This window comes from Brachyistius frenatus, unplaced genomic scaffold, assembly GCF_029030835.1.
Source record: "Brachyistius frenatus isolate BFR_SWC_R1_liver_20210118 unplaced genomic scaffold, ASM2903083v1 Contig_268, whole genome shotgun sequence".
Classification (NCBI taxonomy): Eukaryota; Metazoa; Chordata; class Actinopteri; family Embiotocidae; genus Brachyistius; species Brachyistius frenatus.
The window spans coordinates 131,500-148,665 of record NW_027210867.1 but is presented as its reverse complement, the minus strand read 5'-3'; the positions used below and the strand labels follow the sequence as shown (position 1 = coordinate 148,665).

Below are 17,166 nucleotides of genomic sequence, written 5' to 3'. Positions count from 1 at the left end.
CGATCTGTCAGCCGCCAAAACGCTCGTTTCACAGAAGGAATATTTTTCTTTTCGGAAGGAGATCCCGACAAAGCGGCCCTATTTCTTTTCAGCTAAAAAAGTCCACAAATCTGAGATCCGACGATGTATGCCAGGACAAACACCGGCAGCGCACACGGAGACTTTCAGGACAGAAACGGAGTGAACTATGTGACGTCGACGGAGTCTTTCGGCCACTGCTCTCAACTGTTCTGGAAAAAGGACCCGAGCGACTCCGGAGTAAGAAAGCTGCTGTCTCCGCCGTTAGCTAGCCAGCCCCCGCCGACATCAGCCGCACCGAGCGGCCGACGGAGCGACATTTTGCCGACGAAGCGGGGCGTCTTATTCTCCAGCTGGTCGTCGGTTTCGTGTCCGCGGTGCTGTTTGAGCACCGGCGGGTGATCTGAAGCTGCTAGCTGGGTCACAGAGCGACGCCGTTAGCATGTGGCTAACGGAGCAGCCGTCATGCTGAGCGGCTCCCGGCCTAGTTTGACTTTTAGCTCCGAGCTAAGTGGCTGCTAATTATTCCGTCTGTCCCGCTCCGCGCAGAGAGCAGCGGTGTCCCGGGCCGGCTGGTCTCGGTACTCCGTCTTTGTTGTGTTGTGAGAAGCTAACAGAGAGCTAACAGTTATGAAATGACCGTTAACGCATCACAGAGCTAACGCTGCTAGCCCGTCGGACCGAGGCGGGCAGCGGGGTCCGGACACAACACCGCCCCGCCGACAAAAGCACCTTTCTGTCGGATAAAACCGGTCTGTAATATCACGGAGCACCGGGGGAGGAGGGGGAGGGGGGGTCCGCGGATCGGTGACCGCAGCAGTGTGTGCACGAGGCCTGTAATATTGTTAGCGAGCAGCGCAAAGTAAACACGGCGGGGCTGTCCCGGGGGACGGCGGCGGATGACGCCCCGCGGAGGACTCTGAAAGCCCCTTTGTGATGCCACACTGCGTTTCATTCATGCAGCTCTCCGCCGACAGATGATCTCAGCGCGCACCTCCACTTTCCCGTGGATGGGGTGTTTTTGGCCTCACCGGCTGCCGTCACGTCACCATCATCCGCTGGCTCCCACGTGCAACTGAAACCAACGTTTAACTCCCGTGTGTCTGCAGGATGTGAAACGACCCGTTGCTTTGTTGTAGTCCCAGAAATCTGTTATTATTTGGGTTCTGAATCACTTCTCAGAGACGGTTTCTAGCTTTTATCCACATCCTGCCAGTATTTACCATAAATAGTCCTCATCATAGTTTTGTCTCGCAGCTCCTTCACAGCTGATATGTAAACAAAAACTACTTGTGGCAGGAAATGGCTGCAGGCCAGTGACATGCAGTTGTTTTCCTGATTTTTAAATGACTAATTCATCACTAAAGTGTCGCGCCAGATGTTGATGTGTCTGGTTTATTTTTGCTGATATTTAAACAGGTTGCAACTCAGGAAAACAAGTTGTACGTTTATCTGCAGAAGTTACTGGTGGACACAAAAGTTGTTCTGGTCGTGGAGTATGTTGGGAGTCGAGCCTTGAACTTTGACCTGTGTTTGAGTTAGTAGAGAAACTGCTTTGCTGTGCGTTGCTGTATTTGCTGGTGTGCTGTTTTTTATTGGCAGCAGGCTTCTGATTGTATGTCGTATATGTGCGCACGTAGCAGTTCTTCTATGTGTGTATTTACAGGCATTAAGATGCTTTCTTCATGTTCTGGGTGTCCACAGGTATTTATTCTCTCAAGTTTGTCAGCAAACTAAATGAACTTGTACTAAGAAGGATGTTTGAAAGAGATACAGTGTGATGACGTGTAAAATCTGGTGCAGGGAGAAGCTTGTTTACACACATTACTGAGGGTGATGCAGATTCAGTGTCGGTCTCGGAACGAGTTATTTTCAAATGATCGCGAATTACGTCAGATAACTGCTGGTGCAAATGGCCGTATTGGACTACTGAGACAGGTTTTAAAATGTGAACACCGTTATACAGAATATTCTAAATCAGTGACTCGCTGATGTGTGCATGTTGTTCACTGTTTTCCTCTCTCACCACAGCCCAGTTCGACCATCAGCTGGTGCGATCAGCTCCCCTCGTCCTCCGCAGCCCTCTCCAGCTCCAGCCTTTCCTCAGCGTCACTCTCCAGCTCCAGTCTCTCCTTGGAGTCCCGAGCAGCGGCACCGGTGCCGCCGCCAGCGACGACGGCGCAGGACGACATGGAGTCAGACGAGAGGCCGTACGTCTGCGACATGTGCACCTGCGCCTACAAGCACGCCAGCTCCCTGCTCAACCACAAGCTCACCCACAAGACTGGAGACTTCAGGTTCGGGACTCTTTGGGTTTGACCAGTTGAATGCCTGAAAGTGTTGCTTCCCTTTTGTAGCCTCTGACCTACAAACCATTTTTCCACATCTCAGGTGTGACTTTTGCAGCAAGCCCTACACCAACTACATGTCCTTGCGCAACCACATGCGAATCCACGGTCAGAAGCGCTACATGTGTGACCTGTGTGGGAAGGCCTTCCGCCTGGCCCGGTACCTCCGTAACCACCAGAGGATCCACGACGACGGGCCGAATCGTTTCGACTGTCCCTCCTGCTGCAAGAGCTACAGGACCATGCTGGAGCTGGCGCAGCACCGCTGCACCGCGGCAACGTCCAACCAGGTAGGTGTGTCGGAGACGGTGCTGCTGACGCTGCGGCCTTCGTCAGTGTGGATAATAGAACACGTCAGTGAGAGTCACTTCGAGTGCTTTCGGTTTTAAATTTGAAGGTGATGTGATGTGGGATTTCCATTTTAGGTGTTTTTAGATGTGTTTCTGTTTTTCTTCCTAATGATCAGTAGTCACAGAGGCTCCATGATCTCCCTCCACGGCCGGCTGCTCTACTTGTTACCAGATGTTTCTCAAACAGGAGGAACTCGTGGTTGTTTTCACCGGCGGATTAACAAGAAAAACGGCAAATGAAACGTTCCTCTATCTTTTTTTTTGCTCGGTCATGAATGAACAAATCTACTTCCACATTTATTTATTTTTCTCGGCCTTTCAGTCTTGACACAGCAGTAGATTTCAGCTTTAACCTTTTAAGATGAAACTAAATAATAGCACTTTTATTGTCAATATTGTTCGTCAGTCATGGGACAGACAATTCAGGGATATCAGCCACAAATACTTTTTTTCTATTTTTCATCATTTTAATGTTCACCTCCCTGTGAAGTACTGTTTTTAGTTCTTTAGTCTAAAGTTTGGTAGAAGTTGGTCACCGTTATTTAATTACAGCTTCATTTAAACATTCAGTGAATGTGATCTGTTGGTTTAGAGGCATAAAGGACAGTCCGAGGTGTCTCGGTTAACCTGCGTCCTCGTCCTGCTGCTCTGAGTCCGGACCGCCGTCAGCGCTGCTCTGCAGGCATTGAGTTGTAACCTGCAGGAGGCCGACAGCTTGTGCTGTGCACCGACTTTTTAAACTTTAATGTTGAGGTTATTATTAGACTGCTCTCCTCACCGGCTCCGCTGTTTCTGCTTGACATCAGTGTTCAGGTGTGTAATGGAGGAAACTGCAAAGGCTCAGAGGAAACAAACTCAAACCCTCTCAATATAGGAAGTCAGAAAACTCCCTGCAAACAATGTGCCACTGAAATTAAAATGTAGTTAACAGATGAGCTCACAGCTTTTTCACAGAAGACATATTCTGGAAACCAAATGAGTCACTAAACGTTGCTATTACCTGGCGACAGATTTGTTGGATTATTTAAAAAATACTACGAGTCTTTCTACATCTACAAATCCAGTATTAACACCACTAATGCAGCACTAATAGACAGGGTGAGTGTTTCCTGTGTGAGGCTGATGAAACACTGATGTCCTCCCTCTTCTCTCCAATTGATTTCAGCTCTCCGTAACATTTAGTTTGAACAGGACGGACGTGTTTTCCTCGGTGAATGCTGCTCGGCCTGAGTGACTGTAGGAGGAATGAACTGAGCATGAACATCTTTAATGTCCTGTCGGATCCATTCTCAATTACTTTTTACATTTAAAAAAACAAAACTTTTTGAACCAATGTGCAGTAAAAGAGGAAGAAGATCAACCAGAAACTATTAAATGGCTCTTCTGGCCATTTTTATTATTATTATTATTATTATTATTATTATTATTATTATTATTATACATTCATGACGGTCAGGTGGGGAAGTCTGTGTCCGACCTTTTTTCTCCTTTAAACCAGCGATCCGACATTCACAATCACTGGATGTGATGTCTGTACCTCTCTGTAGGTCCGTTTTCATGTAGTACACAAATATCTGTGTCACTTTTCATAAGAACAACAAAGTCCAACACGGCGAACGCCTCCTCAGACCATGAATGCTGATGTTGATCAGAAATGTCCTGAAAACTAGAGACCGTGAACCAGAACCAAACAGGCTCCTCTTCAACAGCGTGGACTCCCACAGTTAGTCACACTTTCTTTCTGTCACAGTTTGACACCTTCAGCTCAACAGTTAGTTTTGTTTTCACGCGATAACACTGAGCAGCGCTTCTTATGACGAACAGAGCCGGATGTGTTAAAGAAGCAGGATACGTCTTCACAAATGTTATGATGGAGCCTACAGACGTGTTTCTGTAGATCTGAAGTCTCTGCAGGGGAAACGTGTGGATGTTGATGTGCTTCGTGTTGATGTTCTGTATTAGTTGCGTGGTTGAAGTGTGTGCATGTAGCGTACTGCAGCATGTTCTCCTGAGCCTCTGTCCTGCACTGCAAAAGGTCCTGGCAGGGCTAGACCAGTGTTAGACCAGTGTTAGACCAGTGTTAGACCAGGGTTAGACCAGGGTTAGACCAGGGTTAGACCAGGGTTAGACCAAGGTTAGGCTCAGTTTAGGGTCAGGGCTCAGATGTCAGGCTATCAATACATTTCAGCGGATTTTACCCACAAGTGTAGTAATCCAAACTTGTATGCATGTGTATCTGTGTGTGTGTGTGTGTGTGTGTGTGTGTGTGTGTGTGTGTGTGTGTGTGTGTGTGTGTGTGTGTGTGTGTGTGTGTGTGTGTGTGTGTGTGTGTGTGTGTGTGTGTGGGGTTGGTTCATAAGAACCGGTTCAACTGCCCGTCCTGCTTTAAGAGCTACCGAACCATGCTGGACCTGGCCCAGCATCGCTGCAGCGCCGTGGCCAAAAACCAGGTTGGTGTGAGCGTGAGTGAGCATGTGTTGTGAGTGAGTGTGTGTGTGTGTGTGTGTGTGTGTGTGTGTGTGTGTGTGTGTGTGTGTGTGCGTGTGCGTGTGCCGGCAGGTGTAGTTGTGAGGAAGGTGTCTTAGATGTGGTGGTCAGGATTAAAATACCATTAAGTTTTAACCTGCTGATGCAGCAAGGCGTCGTTCTTCTTCTGCTTTAAATCATTTCGACACATGTAGCAGCTCAACTGCTGTCCCTCCTCACCTGTCCCTCCTCACCTGTCCCTCCTCACCTGTCGTGTGTGTGTATATATATATATGCGTGTGTGTGTGGTGTGTGTGTGTGTCTCCTGTTACCATGGGACTCCACTGGTGGCGGCCTGATTTCATGTTACATCAGATCCAGGTGATGCATCCTGTGGTGGAGCGTTACATCTCAAAGTAGTTCAGGTTCAGCAGACGGAGGACACGTCTTTACAACTTGGGTCTTATTTCCTCATATTTAACTTCCAGTATTAATGTGAATAGACTGATGTACCTAAAGTCTATTCTCACGGATTATTCAGTGGATGTTGCTGACCTGCAGGCGTCCACAGGTCATGGATGAAAGTGAAGGAAGACGAACATTAAAGGACAGTTTCACAGGTTTTCATGTCTGCTTTGCAACATTACTAAGATGCTCATATGTAGATATAGTTTCAGTAACAGTAGAAGTTTGACTCTCACAGCAGCAACGAGTCGCATGGACAACTTGGGTTCAACAAAGCCAGGATATCTTTGTTATCTGGTTTAACTAAACCTGATAAATGAGATTGTACTAAACGGTCACACTGAACTGCTTATGAACTCGCCAAGGGGCGGGGCTTGTAGCATCTGACCAATCACAAATGTGGACAAGTGTACTGACGGCAGAGCAAAGATCAAACTGTAAAATCAGCTGCTGAATTATGTAAGGTCAGCTTGCAGAAAAAATAATATCCCATCATCAGAGTTCATCTGACTAATTACAGTTTATTACATTAATCTGCTGATTAGATGATTCTCGTGGTGTCTTTGACAGTTTCAGTCTGAACGTTTCACCTTCAGCCCAGCGATGGCAAACAGAGACAATAGGAAATAAAACAATTCAAAGCAGTAGGAATGTTTACAGTCACATCAAGTGTTCAGAGCTTCAGTCGGTCTCTGCTGCTCCATCGTTCAGAAATGGTGTCTCTGAACGCCGTCCACAGAGACCGTCTCCCTGTCGGCGAGCTCCACGCCGTCCTCTACGATGTCGTCCTAAAAATTGATTGGTCAGCAGGCACAGCTTTTACAACGTTTTGTAGGTCTGCAGCGTCGGTTACCATGGCGATGTAACTTGTGTAAACTAAACTGATACGGATAATGGTTCAAACCGCAAAGATAAGACCTAAGTTGCAAAAGCAGATTTTTTTTTTTTTTCCTACGACGCTCACCGTTGGAGGTTTGAGGAGACGAGTTCAGAGTTTTGAAATTCATGTCAGCAGAAATGTGGAATTTGTCAGGACAGGTTGATGAGGCAGGCATCCTCGGTAGTTTCCATGGTTACACCAGAGGGACCAGATTGGAGTGGACAGGTATAAGCTTTAGCTTTAGTAGAATTGTTTAAGGTTTTTGTGTGTGCGTGTGCGTGTGCGTGTGCAACGTGACCACTCCATCCCCGCCTACTGACCGGTTTAGAGAGTGACAGGCCAGTGGAGAGTAATGAGTGAAACAGACCTGAAATACAACAGCAGCAGACTGTCATCTCATTCATCCGTCACCTCCTCCGATCTGTCTGATCTCACCTCACTGCCATCAACATGGTGCACCGTGACAGACTGTGTCCTCCTGTCTCTCTCTCTCTCTCTGTCCTCCCTCCCATCCAGTCCGGTGGTGGTCGTCGGTCCAATTACTCCAACAATCATCGTCGTCAGCAGCAGCAACAACAGCAGAACAACGCCAACTCCTTGATGCAAGCGCAGCACGGAGGACACGGCCAGCAGGACACTCTGCCCTCCCACTGCGTCTCACCCATGTCCCAGGGAGGCGGCCAGTCGGTGTCTGACCCCCACCAGGTAGGCAGGAGGACGTCCTGGACCGGCGCCGGGGAACCCTTCCCGCTCTAGTGTGGCGTTGTTATCAGCGTGTGTGTGTGTGTGTGTGTGTGTTCCTGCAGGGCCGTCCCAGCTCGGTGACCTCTCAGAGCAGCCAGCAGAGCATGAGGAGCTCGTCCTCCAACAAACACGTGTCCTCCTCCAGCGCCACCCCGTCCTCCTCCTACTCCCTGCTCCAGCCCCTGGTGCCTGAGGTAAAGGAGATGAGCTCGGGATACACTAGGCTGAGCGCCAACCCCATGGTAGGAGAGAGCACCGCCACACACCTGCCGTTCGCTGTCCGCCCGCCTCCTCCCCCGTCTGCCTACTAACCCCTGGGGAGAGGCACTGCTGCTGTAGCGCTCCGTGTGTCCACCAGGGGTCTCCACCTGCAGCTGGAAAAACAACACACATCCCTGTTTTCAGGAGGGATTTGGAGAGTTTAAACCTCAAAAACTAAAATGTGGTTTGTGAAGTACTGTTGGCTGCAGAGACACCTGGTGGACGCAGTCAGAGCTTCTTTTAGTCTGCTGTTTTCTTTAAACTGTTCTGGAACACACAAACACTTTCCTATTTCAAACCTTTATGACAACTATTCCTTTGATTTGCTGCTGTTTTCTGATAAAAAACAAAACAAACAGGAAGTGGATGGTTTCCTCTTTGTGCTTCTAACAGACCTTCTCATCCAGCCGTCTGAGTTTTATCCTCGTTGGTTTACAGTTTGAAAGTCCGACAGCATCCGTTCAGCTTCAGGAGGTCGTAAACAACAGCTCAGTTACAGTTTTAACCTCATCAGTATTAATAATAATATCTTTATTTGTACAGCTGGTAACCATTCAAAGTTGATTTCTGTTAGGATTTAATCATTTAGGTTTTTTTTAATTAAACACCTGGTTGAAATAATTTAATTATCTCCCCTGTGTGTGTGTGTGTGTGTGTGTGTGTGTGTGTGTGTGTGTGTGTGTGTGTGTGTGTGTGTGTGTGTGTGTGTGTGTGTGTGTGTCGTGGTCCTCGTCTTGACTGCTCGTCTTCATCGTTATGACCCAGATGTTTTCTGTTTATTTTGACTGAATAAGACTTTTGTCATTTCAGCATCGATTCTGACTCAAACAGGAATTTAATTCAAACCAGCGTGTTGTTATTAGTTATTAGTTATTAGTGCAGCTATCACTGACACTCACTGCATCCAATTAGAAGGATTCTTCATGTTAATAAACAGGTTGTAAAAAAGAAAACCAACAGACTAAAACTCAGCCGGCGGGAGGGTTCTTCTTGTGGGCTGTGACCTTTGACCCTCTGCGGCGGTAGGAGGCGCTCTAACACTACTAATGTGGGGCTGTGCTGCTGGCTCGTTCATACCTTCACTAATCATAGACACATTCATCATGTTGTCGTTTGAGCTCGCTGTCATTCACGCACACGATTCACGTTTTTGTTTTTATCAGTCGAGTTCCTCAAAACTTCAAGTTTAAGTTTCCTGAACGTTGTGACGTCGTGTCGACGGGAGGCAGCAGGCGTCCGGACGAGATGCGTTCAGGAACAGAACTGAGCTGCGGGTCAGCTTCTGTTCCTGAAGCACCAGAGTTCAATAAACAGTTGTTTACACTGCAGAAAGAAACATTACAGGACCTGTGCAGACATGAAGGATCTGTTCTGTTTATTAAAGAGTTCGTAGCTTCAGGTCTGTAAAATGGTTCTGATCCAGAAGTGTCTTCAGCTGCAATACCACCGAGTGCCACTAGAGGTCGGCTCCAAAAAGCCTCCAGCTCCATAGACTCCCATTCAACTTCTCTCATCAAATCCAAAGTGAATAAAATGTGTCCATCAGTTATCTCGGTGTTGTTAGCTAAAGTCACTCCTTCTTATTAGTTTTCTGGAGGTCCATCTGAAAATAATCCCTCATTCATTAGAAAAGAAGATTCAAGAAGACCTGTTTTTGGGGGCGTGTCTGTTTGATTGACAGGCCTGTGGTGCAGTCAGGTTACAGCTATCGGTGGGCGGGACGTAGTATCGTTAAGTTTCTAATCAGATCAGTCAGATCCACCGCTGGCTCCTCCCCCAGCTCGTCCAAATATGGTCACTTCCTGCTCCAAACTGCTCCGAACTAGCAAAGATGGTGACGGACAGAATCTGAACTGGAGGCTTCATAACGTTCACAAACCAACGATGACATCACTGATGGTTTGTGACATCACTGATGGTTGGTAGAAACACATCAGTTGTCTCCGTGGTGACCTGAAGCTGTGTCCCCTGCCTCGTTAACACCACCGTAGTGCCCTGGAGCAACGGCTCCAGCGGAGCAGCTCAGCAGGTCGAAGCGTGAGACTGAAAAAAAGAAGAGCAGTGAAATGAACACAATCATATTATTTAGGAAGTGTTGCTCCTGATTTGTGTCTGCTTATCGCGTTGGTCAGTGTGGTCTGTTTTTTGTTTTCTTCACCTCATCCACCCGACCTCCACCAGCGATTCTCCATCTGTTATGTGACTGATGTTTATGTCTCCTGATCTCTCATCTGTTTCTCCACTGATGACACTTTTCTCTCTCCTCGACCCCCCCCCCCGCCCTGACACCCCCACCTCCCCCCTCCAGCCAAAGCACCAGGACACTTTCTCTCTGCCCCCCCAGCGGCCCCTCACCACCATCAACCCCATCGGCCACTCCCTCCATCCGAACGGCGCCCCCACGCTCAAGCCCTCCCCCGTGCCCCGCACCATCCAGGCGATGCCCTGGGAGCAGCGCTCCCTCTACAATCAATGAGACTCCAGGGAACCGAGCCCTGCCCCCATCAGGTCGCGTCCACCACCACTGCCCCACACCCCCCTCCTCCTCCTTCACCCCTCCCATTTCAGATTCAGCATCATGGACGGAGGACTGCCGAGCGCCACCCCCCTCCCCTCCCCGCCCTCCTCTGGACGTTGTGTTTGGACCGGAGGAGGCTCCACTGAGAACTAGTTGAGATTGATTACTGAGTAGTTAGGTTTAAAACGATGTGTTGCCTTGACCCTCATGTATGATCTATGCCATGTACTGGATATAAGTTAAAATGTCTGTCCTCTCTAAGAGTTTATGTCCCATCCTCCTCTCCAGCTCTAGTTATAAAATATCTATCCTCCCTTTATGAATAGTGCCCCTCCCCCCTCCCTCCCTTTTCCATATGTTAAATGAACCAGAAGGCTATTTTTTATTGAGAGTGTTTCAACCCTGAAGGATTTACCGAGCGCCCCGTTGTCACCATAAATGTGACAGAATTGATATGTTTTTGAACATAAATCCCGTTTTGTTTTGGGAGTTCGTGGAACAGACAGAAGGGGAACATGGACTTTTTATTTTTATTTTTTTTAACCTATTCGACGTTCTCCAGGAGGAACATTGTGTATATTGTGTGTTCGGAGGTGTCATTGGTTCTGAGCGCTGCTGTGTGTTGTGGAGACGCGACCACGGAGCGCCCCCTCCCTCCTCTCCCCTCCCTCCCCCCTCCCTCCTCCGAACACACCTGTGAGAGCGCCCGTCTGTGAACCTGCATCTCTGCTGGTTTGTGGTTGTTGTAGTTTTAATATGTCGGTGGGGAAGATGGCGGTGAACGTTTCCCTCCTTTTGTTCCAGACTGTTACGATGTTCGTTCCTTTCACGTTGGTTTGCAGCACTTAAAGGTGAGTGCCGTAGGATTATTCCCGTCTCTGCTGTGCTCCTCCCCCCTCCCCCTCCTCCCCCTCCCCCTCCCGGAGCTGTAAAGATGTAACATTGCCTCCCCCCCTTCCCCCCTCCCCTCATCACATGATCACCGGTGACTTAGCAGCAGTACTTTGGGCCTCTTTGGACCCCCAACACGGCTGCATCTGGAAGCTCCAGGGGCCAAAACCCAGTCTGTCCTCAGCTCCGACTCACTCACCCCCCCCATGACGGATGATGTCAACAGAGGGGGGTAGGGGGAGTCAGTCAGTCAGTCAGTCAGTGAGCAGCCAATCACAGCCAGCCAAGTAAACCCCTAAAAGATGAAGAGGATTTAGTGAAGCGGTCAATTTGATAAATAACACTTAACTCTGGATCCAGTTTGTAGTTCTGCTAGTTTTATCTCGCTAACATGGTGTTCATGGAAATACCCACGATTCTACTGACATTGTATTTTCTCTTTTTAAAGTTGTTTCTATTTTTATTCATGACATGTTTTCATTGTTGCTTTCTCTCTCCTTGTAAAGTGTCTTTGAGTATTTAGAAAAGTGCTATACAAAATAAAATGTTTTATTATTATCACCATCCGTGCTGCTTTTCTTGTGGAGAACACGGCAGGAAGTCCCGTCCCGGTTCTTTAAGGACGGAGGCAAGGTCAGACAGAGGTCAACAATGAAATGTGCTCAGAATACATGAAACATCTGAAGACTGGTGCCGGAAACAGCTCCAGAACCAGGAGGGAAGGAAAGAAGTGGACCCGGAGACACCACGAAGACACCACGAAGACACGAGTCACCTGGAGGAAACGGCAGCTCGGCATCTTCCTCGTTTCATATTTACAATAAAACAACTTAAAAATAAGCTTTCAGATGCAGAGTTTATATTCTCTCTTTATATTCTGCTCGTCTTCCTCGTGGGCAGAAGTGTGTGTGTGTGTGTGTGTCTGTGTCTGTGTGTGTGTGTGTGTGTGTGTGTGTGAGAGAGAGAGAGAAAGATGCAGAACTCAAATCTGTTTTTAAAATTTGGTTTGAAAAATCAGCCTAATGTTTCACTTTTAAATACAAAACTTACATTTACAATAATATTTCAAATATTCACGGTGTGAATTTCTCCCGGAACTTCAGCCTTTCGTGTCCAGCAGGAGTCTGACGTCACCGACGGCTGCTGCTTCCTTTTTCTGAGGATACTCAGACAAAAAGAGCAGAAGTGGGTCAGAGAGAAATTCTGAACACGTATCGGATTGATCAGAACTACTTAGAAACATATGAAGCAGGTATTTTCTGACATCAGACCGAATCTCAGAAGTCTGGATCTATATAACCGAAAAACATGAGAACCGACTGATCAATAATGATCATAAAACCATCTTTTACAGAAACTGGTGATTCTGTTCTATAAAAACCTTCAGCAGCTGATCTGAGGTTTAACAATAATTAATAAATGTGGATTCATTGAAGCGCAGCTGTCATCTGGATCATCTAATGACCCACTTTAACCCTCCCGTACTCCTCAGGTCAAAATGACCCGCAGCTGTGTTCAAACAAGTTCTGTTTTATTTTCCTATTTTCTGGGATCGTTGGGTTTCTTTAAAGAATGATGACCAATGATCCCAAAAATATAAATATATAGAAATAAAATAGAACTTGGTCATTTTGACCCGAGGACTACGGGAGGGTTAAAGATGTCCTGTCGGGACTCTGGTGGTTTCTGATGAGGTGATAACCGGCACCGGGAGACGTCCGGTTCGGTGGATTTATTCTGATCCGGTTCTTCTCTGAACACAGAAACCGGTTGGAGACTTTTAATAGCACGAGTGATGGATCAGAATAAAATGAAACGTCAAAACTAAAGTCTGCACGTGTCCATTCAAACCCACTCTATCGATTATTTGAACACACGGCGTGCACGTGCCGGGAGCGCGCATTCTCACTCATCTCCTGCAGAAACCGATGAGCCGGCCCGCGCGCTATTCTCTGCCCGATTAAAGATTCTGAAGTTCGGGTCCGCGCGCCCCTCCGGTGCGGATCACCGTGAATTAATATCCACATGTCGGTGGGCGGGGCGCTCGTGGTCTCCGGTTGCCGGTTATTGATAAAAAATCGTTCACCTTTTCGATGGCCAGTGTTTTTCGAGGCCTCGCGCATCCAGCTCCGGTGTCCCACCGGCTCAGAACCGGCTGCTTGTGTCGGTGTCACGAGCCGACCGGCGGACCCTACGTGGATTCAGACGGCGGATGATGCACGTGGTGACGGATTTAATCATCGGATCCATTTAACAAACCGGAAACCGGATGGTTCCGTTAGAACGGGCCTAAAACACGCCGCTCGTGAGCGAAGAGCGCGAAATGAAGTGACTGATTTGATATGAAAGCAGGTTCATGTTTAATCTGGTGAAAATGCGAGTTTTGATGGGATTAATAATTAAACCACACGGAGGCCTTTTATTAAAGAGACACATGAAATCAGAGAGAACGATCAGAGAAGAAAATATCACAAATTTATGGAATTGAAATGAATTTTCTTTGAACTAAAATTTGTTTATTTATAATTGTTTATTTGGACCCCCTGGTTCTGGTCCGGTCCAGCCCGCCGCGCCTCTGCGGGCCTCCGCGGGCCTCCCAGCTGAAGGCCCCGCTCGTCCTCTCTCAGGCCCGGTGCAGCAGCCCGTGGCGGCCTCTTGGTGGCGCTAGTGTCCCGGACAGGAAGAGACAAGCAGCTCTGCTTCTTTTCACTGAACTGTTTTATTTACAACCAGAACCAACAGCTGATGGAGGTCCAGACGTCCTGTCAGAGCGGGTCAATACACCTGATATGTGTCGGTACCGGTGGAGGAGGAGCTGAGCGGATCAGAGGTGGACTGAGATCACGGTGTTGGGCGGGTTTGTGGTCCCGCCTCCATCCGGACCGGCCTCGTTGTTTTTTAAATGGACCTCTGAATGGTGCTGCTCATCAGATTAAAAACGGACGGAATCTTTGAATCTTTGTTTCGTTGTTAAAATAGTTTCAGAGTCTGAAGATCAAACTCCAAATCAAAAGAAAAAAATTAAAATTAAAAATAAAAAATAATATTGAGGAACATTTCCGCGTGTCATCAGTTTTTTTCCCTTTAAATCATTGGGCCTCTGCCCCCCCCCCCAGGCCCCCCTCCCCCCTCTCTCCATTTTGTGTGCTCTCAGCAGCAGTCCTCGCGCGCTCCGCCACATGACGGATACCATTCATTTGATCGAGCTCGTGCCGGTGAGTCCAATTCTCCATCAGTTAAACCCTCCTCCCTTTTTTTTTTTTTTTTTTAATTCGTCTTATCCGAACCGGCCGCAGATGGACCGGACCGGACCGGACCGGACCGGACCGAGGGGTTCAGGTCTGCAGTGAACTGGACTTAGAATCCGGGTTTTTTTAGCAGGTTTTGTGGAACATTTGATTCATTCGACCGAATCGAATAATCGACTATATCCCGGCTGCGCGCGGCGCGTTGCGCCTCTTTTCTTCTGTCGTCCGGATCCACTCCGACATGCGGTCTCGTGCAGAATCAGATGTTCAGATGGTTCTGTTTCGGTTCTCAGTTTGACTTTTACTTTGATTGAAGCTCTTGTTGTGAAATCTGTTCTGATCTCAGCTGTTAAATGTTTCTGCTCAAACTAGTTCCATATTTCATATCATCTTATTTCACACGTTGACCACAGAAACTTCAGCAGCTTCATCATCAGACAGAAAAATCATTTTCAGTTTTCATTCAGCTCAGAACTGCATTTTCATTATTTAAGGATCTTTTTTCTTTAATTCTTCAAATCATAAAATCAACTTATCAAATCTCTGCTACATATTTACAGATGAAATGAACGAACAGTAACTGGAATTATTCACATTATATTTCATAGTAGGACACTCTTCACTACGACTTTATTTAAACTTTACTAACACTACTTTAGACTTTCAGCACTTCAGTTTGTGGCCTTTTATGAACCAGTTTCATGGATTATAGTTATTATTTAATCACAACTTGTTATAAGTGAAGCTGCTTCACTGTCGGAGAACATCCTGTTTCCAGACGTCGGCGCAGGAAGTCGACATTTTATTTAACGTGAACACAATAATTAAAGAGTTCATTTTTTCCATCCAACATGTTTTAGGAACTTGAGGTCATTTGAGGAGGACGATGGGGGTGTGCTGCACAACCTTCAGTGGTTTTCTAGATTCATTTTGGGGTTTAGAATTTAATTTATATATATCATTTTTCGATTTACATTTTGAGAGGTAAACATGCGTAAACAGTTTCACTGCTCGGCTTCTCCGGGTTTAAAGGAAAAGGTGGTCGTCTTCTACGGGAGGTCGGAGTCACTCACACACTTCCTGTTTTTGTACAGAAACCTTTTGGAAATGAACAATATTCACATGTTGGGAGTTTTTAGGTTTTTACGTGAGGAAGAAGGATTTTAACTTTTAAATTCCTTTCCGGAGTTTCTCTAGTGGGATCTTAAAGTGTGTGTGGAGGTGCTGAACAAGTCAGAACGGATTTACAGGGTTATCAGTTTATTCGTTTTTTGATCCAGTCCTCTTTAAAAAAAGAAAGAAAAAGGTTTGCCTGCGTTTTATTTTGAACTGAGAGGTGACCCTCAGCGGTCAGTGGGCGGAGCCTAAAGTCTAAAACGAATCCCTTCTGGTTTGTTTGTCTGTGCAGCTAATTTGTGTTTGTTCCAGTTTTATTCAAAATATAACAGTTTAAACAACAGTTTTAAGGTGTTTAAATGTTTAAGTGAAGAATATTAAAATGAGCTGCAGCCCTTCATGTTTATCCTTCAACCGTTTTTACCGTCTGCAAATATGCAAACAAAGCAGGTGAAGAGGATTCTTTCAGACTTGCGTTGATATATTTTAGTTCAGTATTAACTGTGAACTTAAAGCAGAAAGTTCCTCCTTCTGTGTATTTTTATTGATATAGTTCATTTAAAGTTGATGTGATTTCTGAGAGGTCGACAGAATAAATGTTTTTGATTTGTTTCTCCAAAGGTGAGCCGGCCATCTTTGGAAACACTCGCTTTAAAATCTGAACTCGAGGTTCTCTTCCTGTTTTTTCTCTCCTGTGTTTATGTGGTTAACGAAATGGGGTTGAAAGCTCTGGAAAAGCAGGTAAAACTCAGTAAGAAGTCCGACCGGCCTGAAAAAACAGCAGCTGACTAAACAACGTTTCCTGCAGGTCCGTTTAGTCGCTGCGCATCAAAATGTAGTTTGAATTCTTTGTTTGTTTTGTGTTTGTGTTTGTGTTTGTGTTTGTGGGCGGAGCTTCTCCTGCCGAACAGCTGTTGGAAAGGAACTCAGTACATTTACAAGTACAAGCAAGTGCAATTTAAATGTGCTTGTATTTTTCCATTTTCAGCTTTGTTTTACTGAAACTCATTTATTTGTTTAGTTACTTTACAGATTCAGATTCATATAAAACATATTGAATTAATCAGCTTTTAAAGTAGTCCAACGTTTACCGTCTGCTTCCACAGCGATTCATCCAAATTATAATCCTGTTCTAATAATAATATAATTAATAAGTAGACACATCAAGTACACTTGAATATTAATTATTTCACTGAAGTAAATTTATGAATAAAAAACTTGTTTCTACTGTTACTGGATTAAAGACTTCCTCCATCACGACTACCTGCAAAGCTTTTATGTGTAATTATCTGATGATCAACTCAACTTTATTTATTCCATTTAAATAAATCAGTCAGAAACGTGTTTCCAGAAGAACATATTTTTTTCTGAAACGTAACTTCTTCACAGATTCCTGTTGGCTCACGTCCGACAGTTACATCCCATAATGTACACACAAATAATCAATAGAGGGGAACGCTGGCGCGTCTATATTTACAGGCTCAGACTGTCAGCAGCCCGACGAGTCACATGACTACATTTTCCAGAGTGTAAAAGCGGACAGAGAGGAGGTCAAAGGTCATGTAGAAGAGATAAGAGGAAGAGTTGGAAATCATTTAAATACACAATCAACAGATTTCAAACTGCAGACAGGAGGAGTGCTGGAAGATGACGGGCTGTAGAGGCAGCGTCTGGACGAGCAGCTGATGGATGGAAGATTTTAGAGCCTTCAAGTACAACCGTGAACCATCCGTCTGACCTCATGACCTTCAGGTGGAAAACACAACAACAACTAAACTCTTGCTTCTGGCCTCCGGTCACTCTGACGGCATCGTGCTGCCGACGGTTGTTTCTTCCCAGCAGGGACCTTAAATTAAAGGAC

At 46.3% G+C, this 17,166-nt stretch overlaps 1 protein-coding gene across 3 annotated transcripts; it reads left to right on the top strand.

The window, feature by feature from the left end:
* Nucleotides 1–26: 26 nt before the first annotated feature.
* LOC138634570 (zinc finger protein 646-like) lies at nt 27–11,505 on the top strand. 3 transcript variants are annotated; one of them, XM_069721581.1, is made up of 7 exons: nt 27–258; nt 2,050–2,315; nt 2,410–2,656; nt 5,077–5,166; nt 7,044–7,232; nt 7,334–7,465; nt 9,841–11,505. In XM_069721581.1, exons 1-7 carry the CDS (start codon nt 124–126, stop codon nt 10,006–10,008), a joined length of 1,227 nt encoding a protein of 408 aa, XP_069577682.1. In that variant the 5' UTR covers nt 27–123; the 3' UTR covers nt 10,009–11,505. The 3 variants fall into 3 exon arrangements, with proteins under 3 accessions (XP_069577682.1, XP_069577681.1, XP_069577684.1); XM_069721580.1 differs by having other exon boundaries at nt 7,334–7,513; XM_069721583.1 differs by lacking the exon at nt 5,077–5,166 and having other exon boundaries at nt 7,334–7,513.
* The last annotated feature ends 5,661 nt before the right edge of the window (nt 11,506–17,166 follow it).

What these genes read in the sequence shown, in the direction of transcription:
- LOC138634570 (XM_069721580.1), top strand. Translation starts at nt 124, where the DNA reads ATGTATGCCAGGACAAACACCGGCAGCGCACACGGAGACTTTCAGGAC. An exon ending in CCGCGGCAACGTCCAACCAG is followed by an intron (nt 2,657 to 5,076) that starts GTAGGTGTGTCG and finishes TTGGTTCATAAG; the next exon opens with AACCGGTTCAACTGCCCGTC. An exon ending in CGGTGTCTGACCCCCACCAG is followed by an intron (nt 7,233 to 7,333) that starts GTAGGCAGGAGG and finishes GTGTTCCTGCAG; the next exon opens with GGCCGTCCCAGCTCGGTGAC.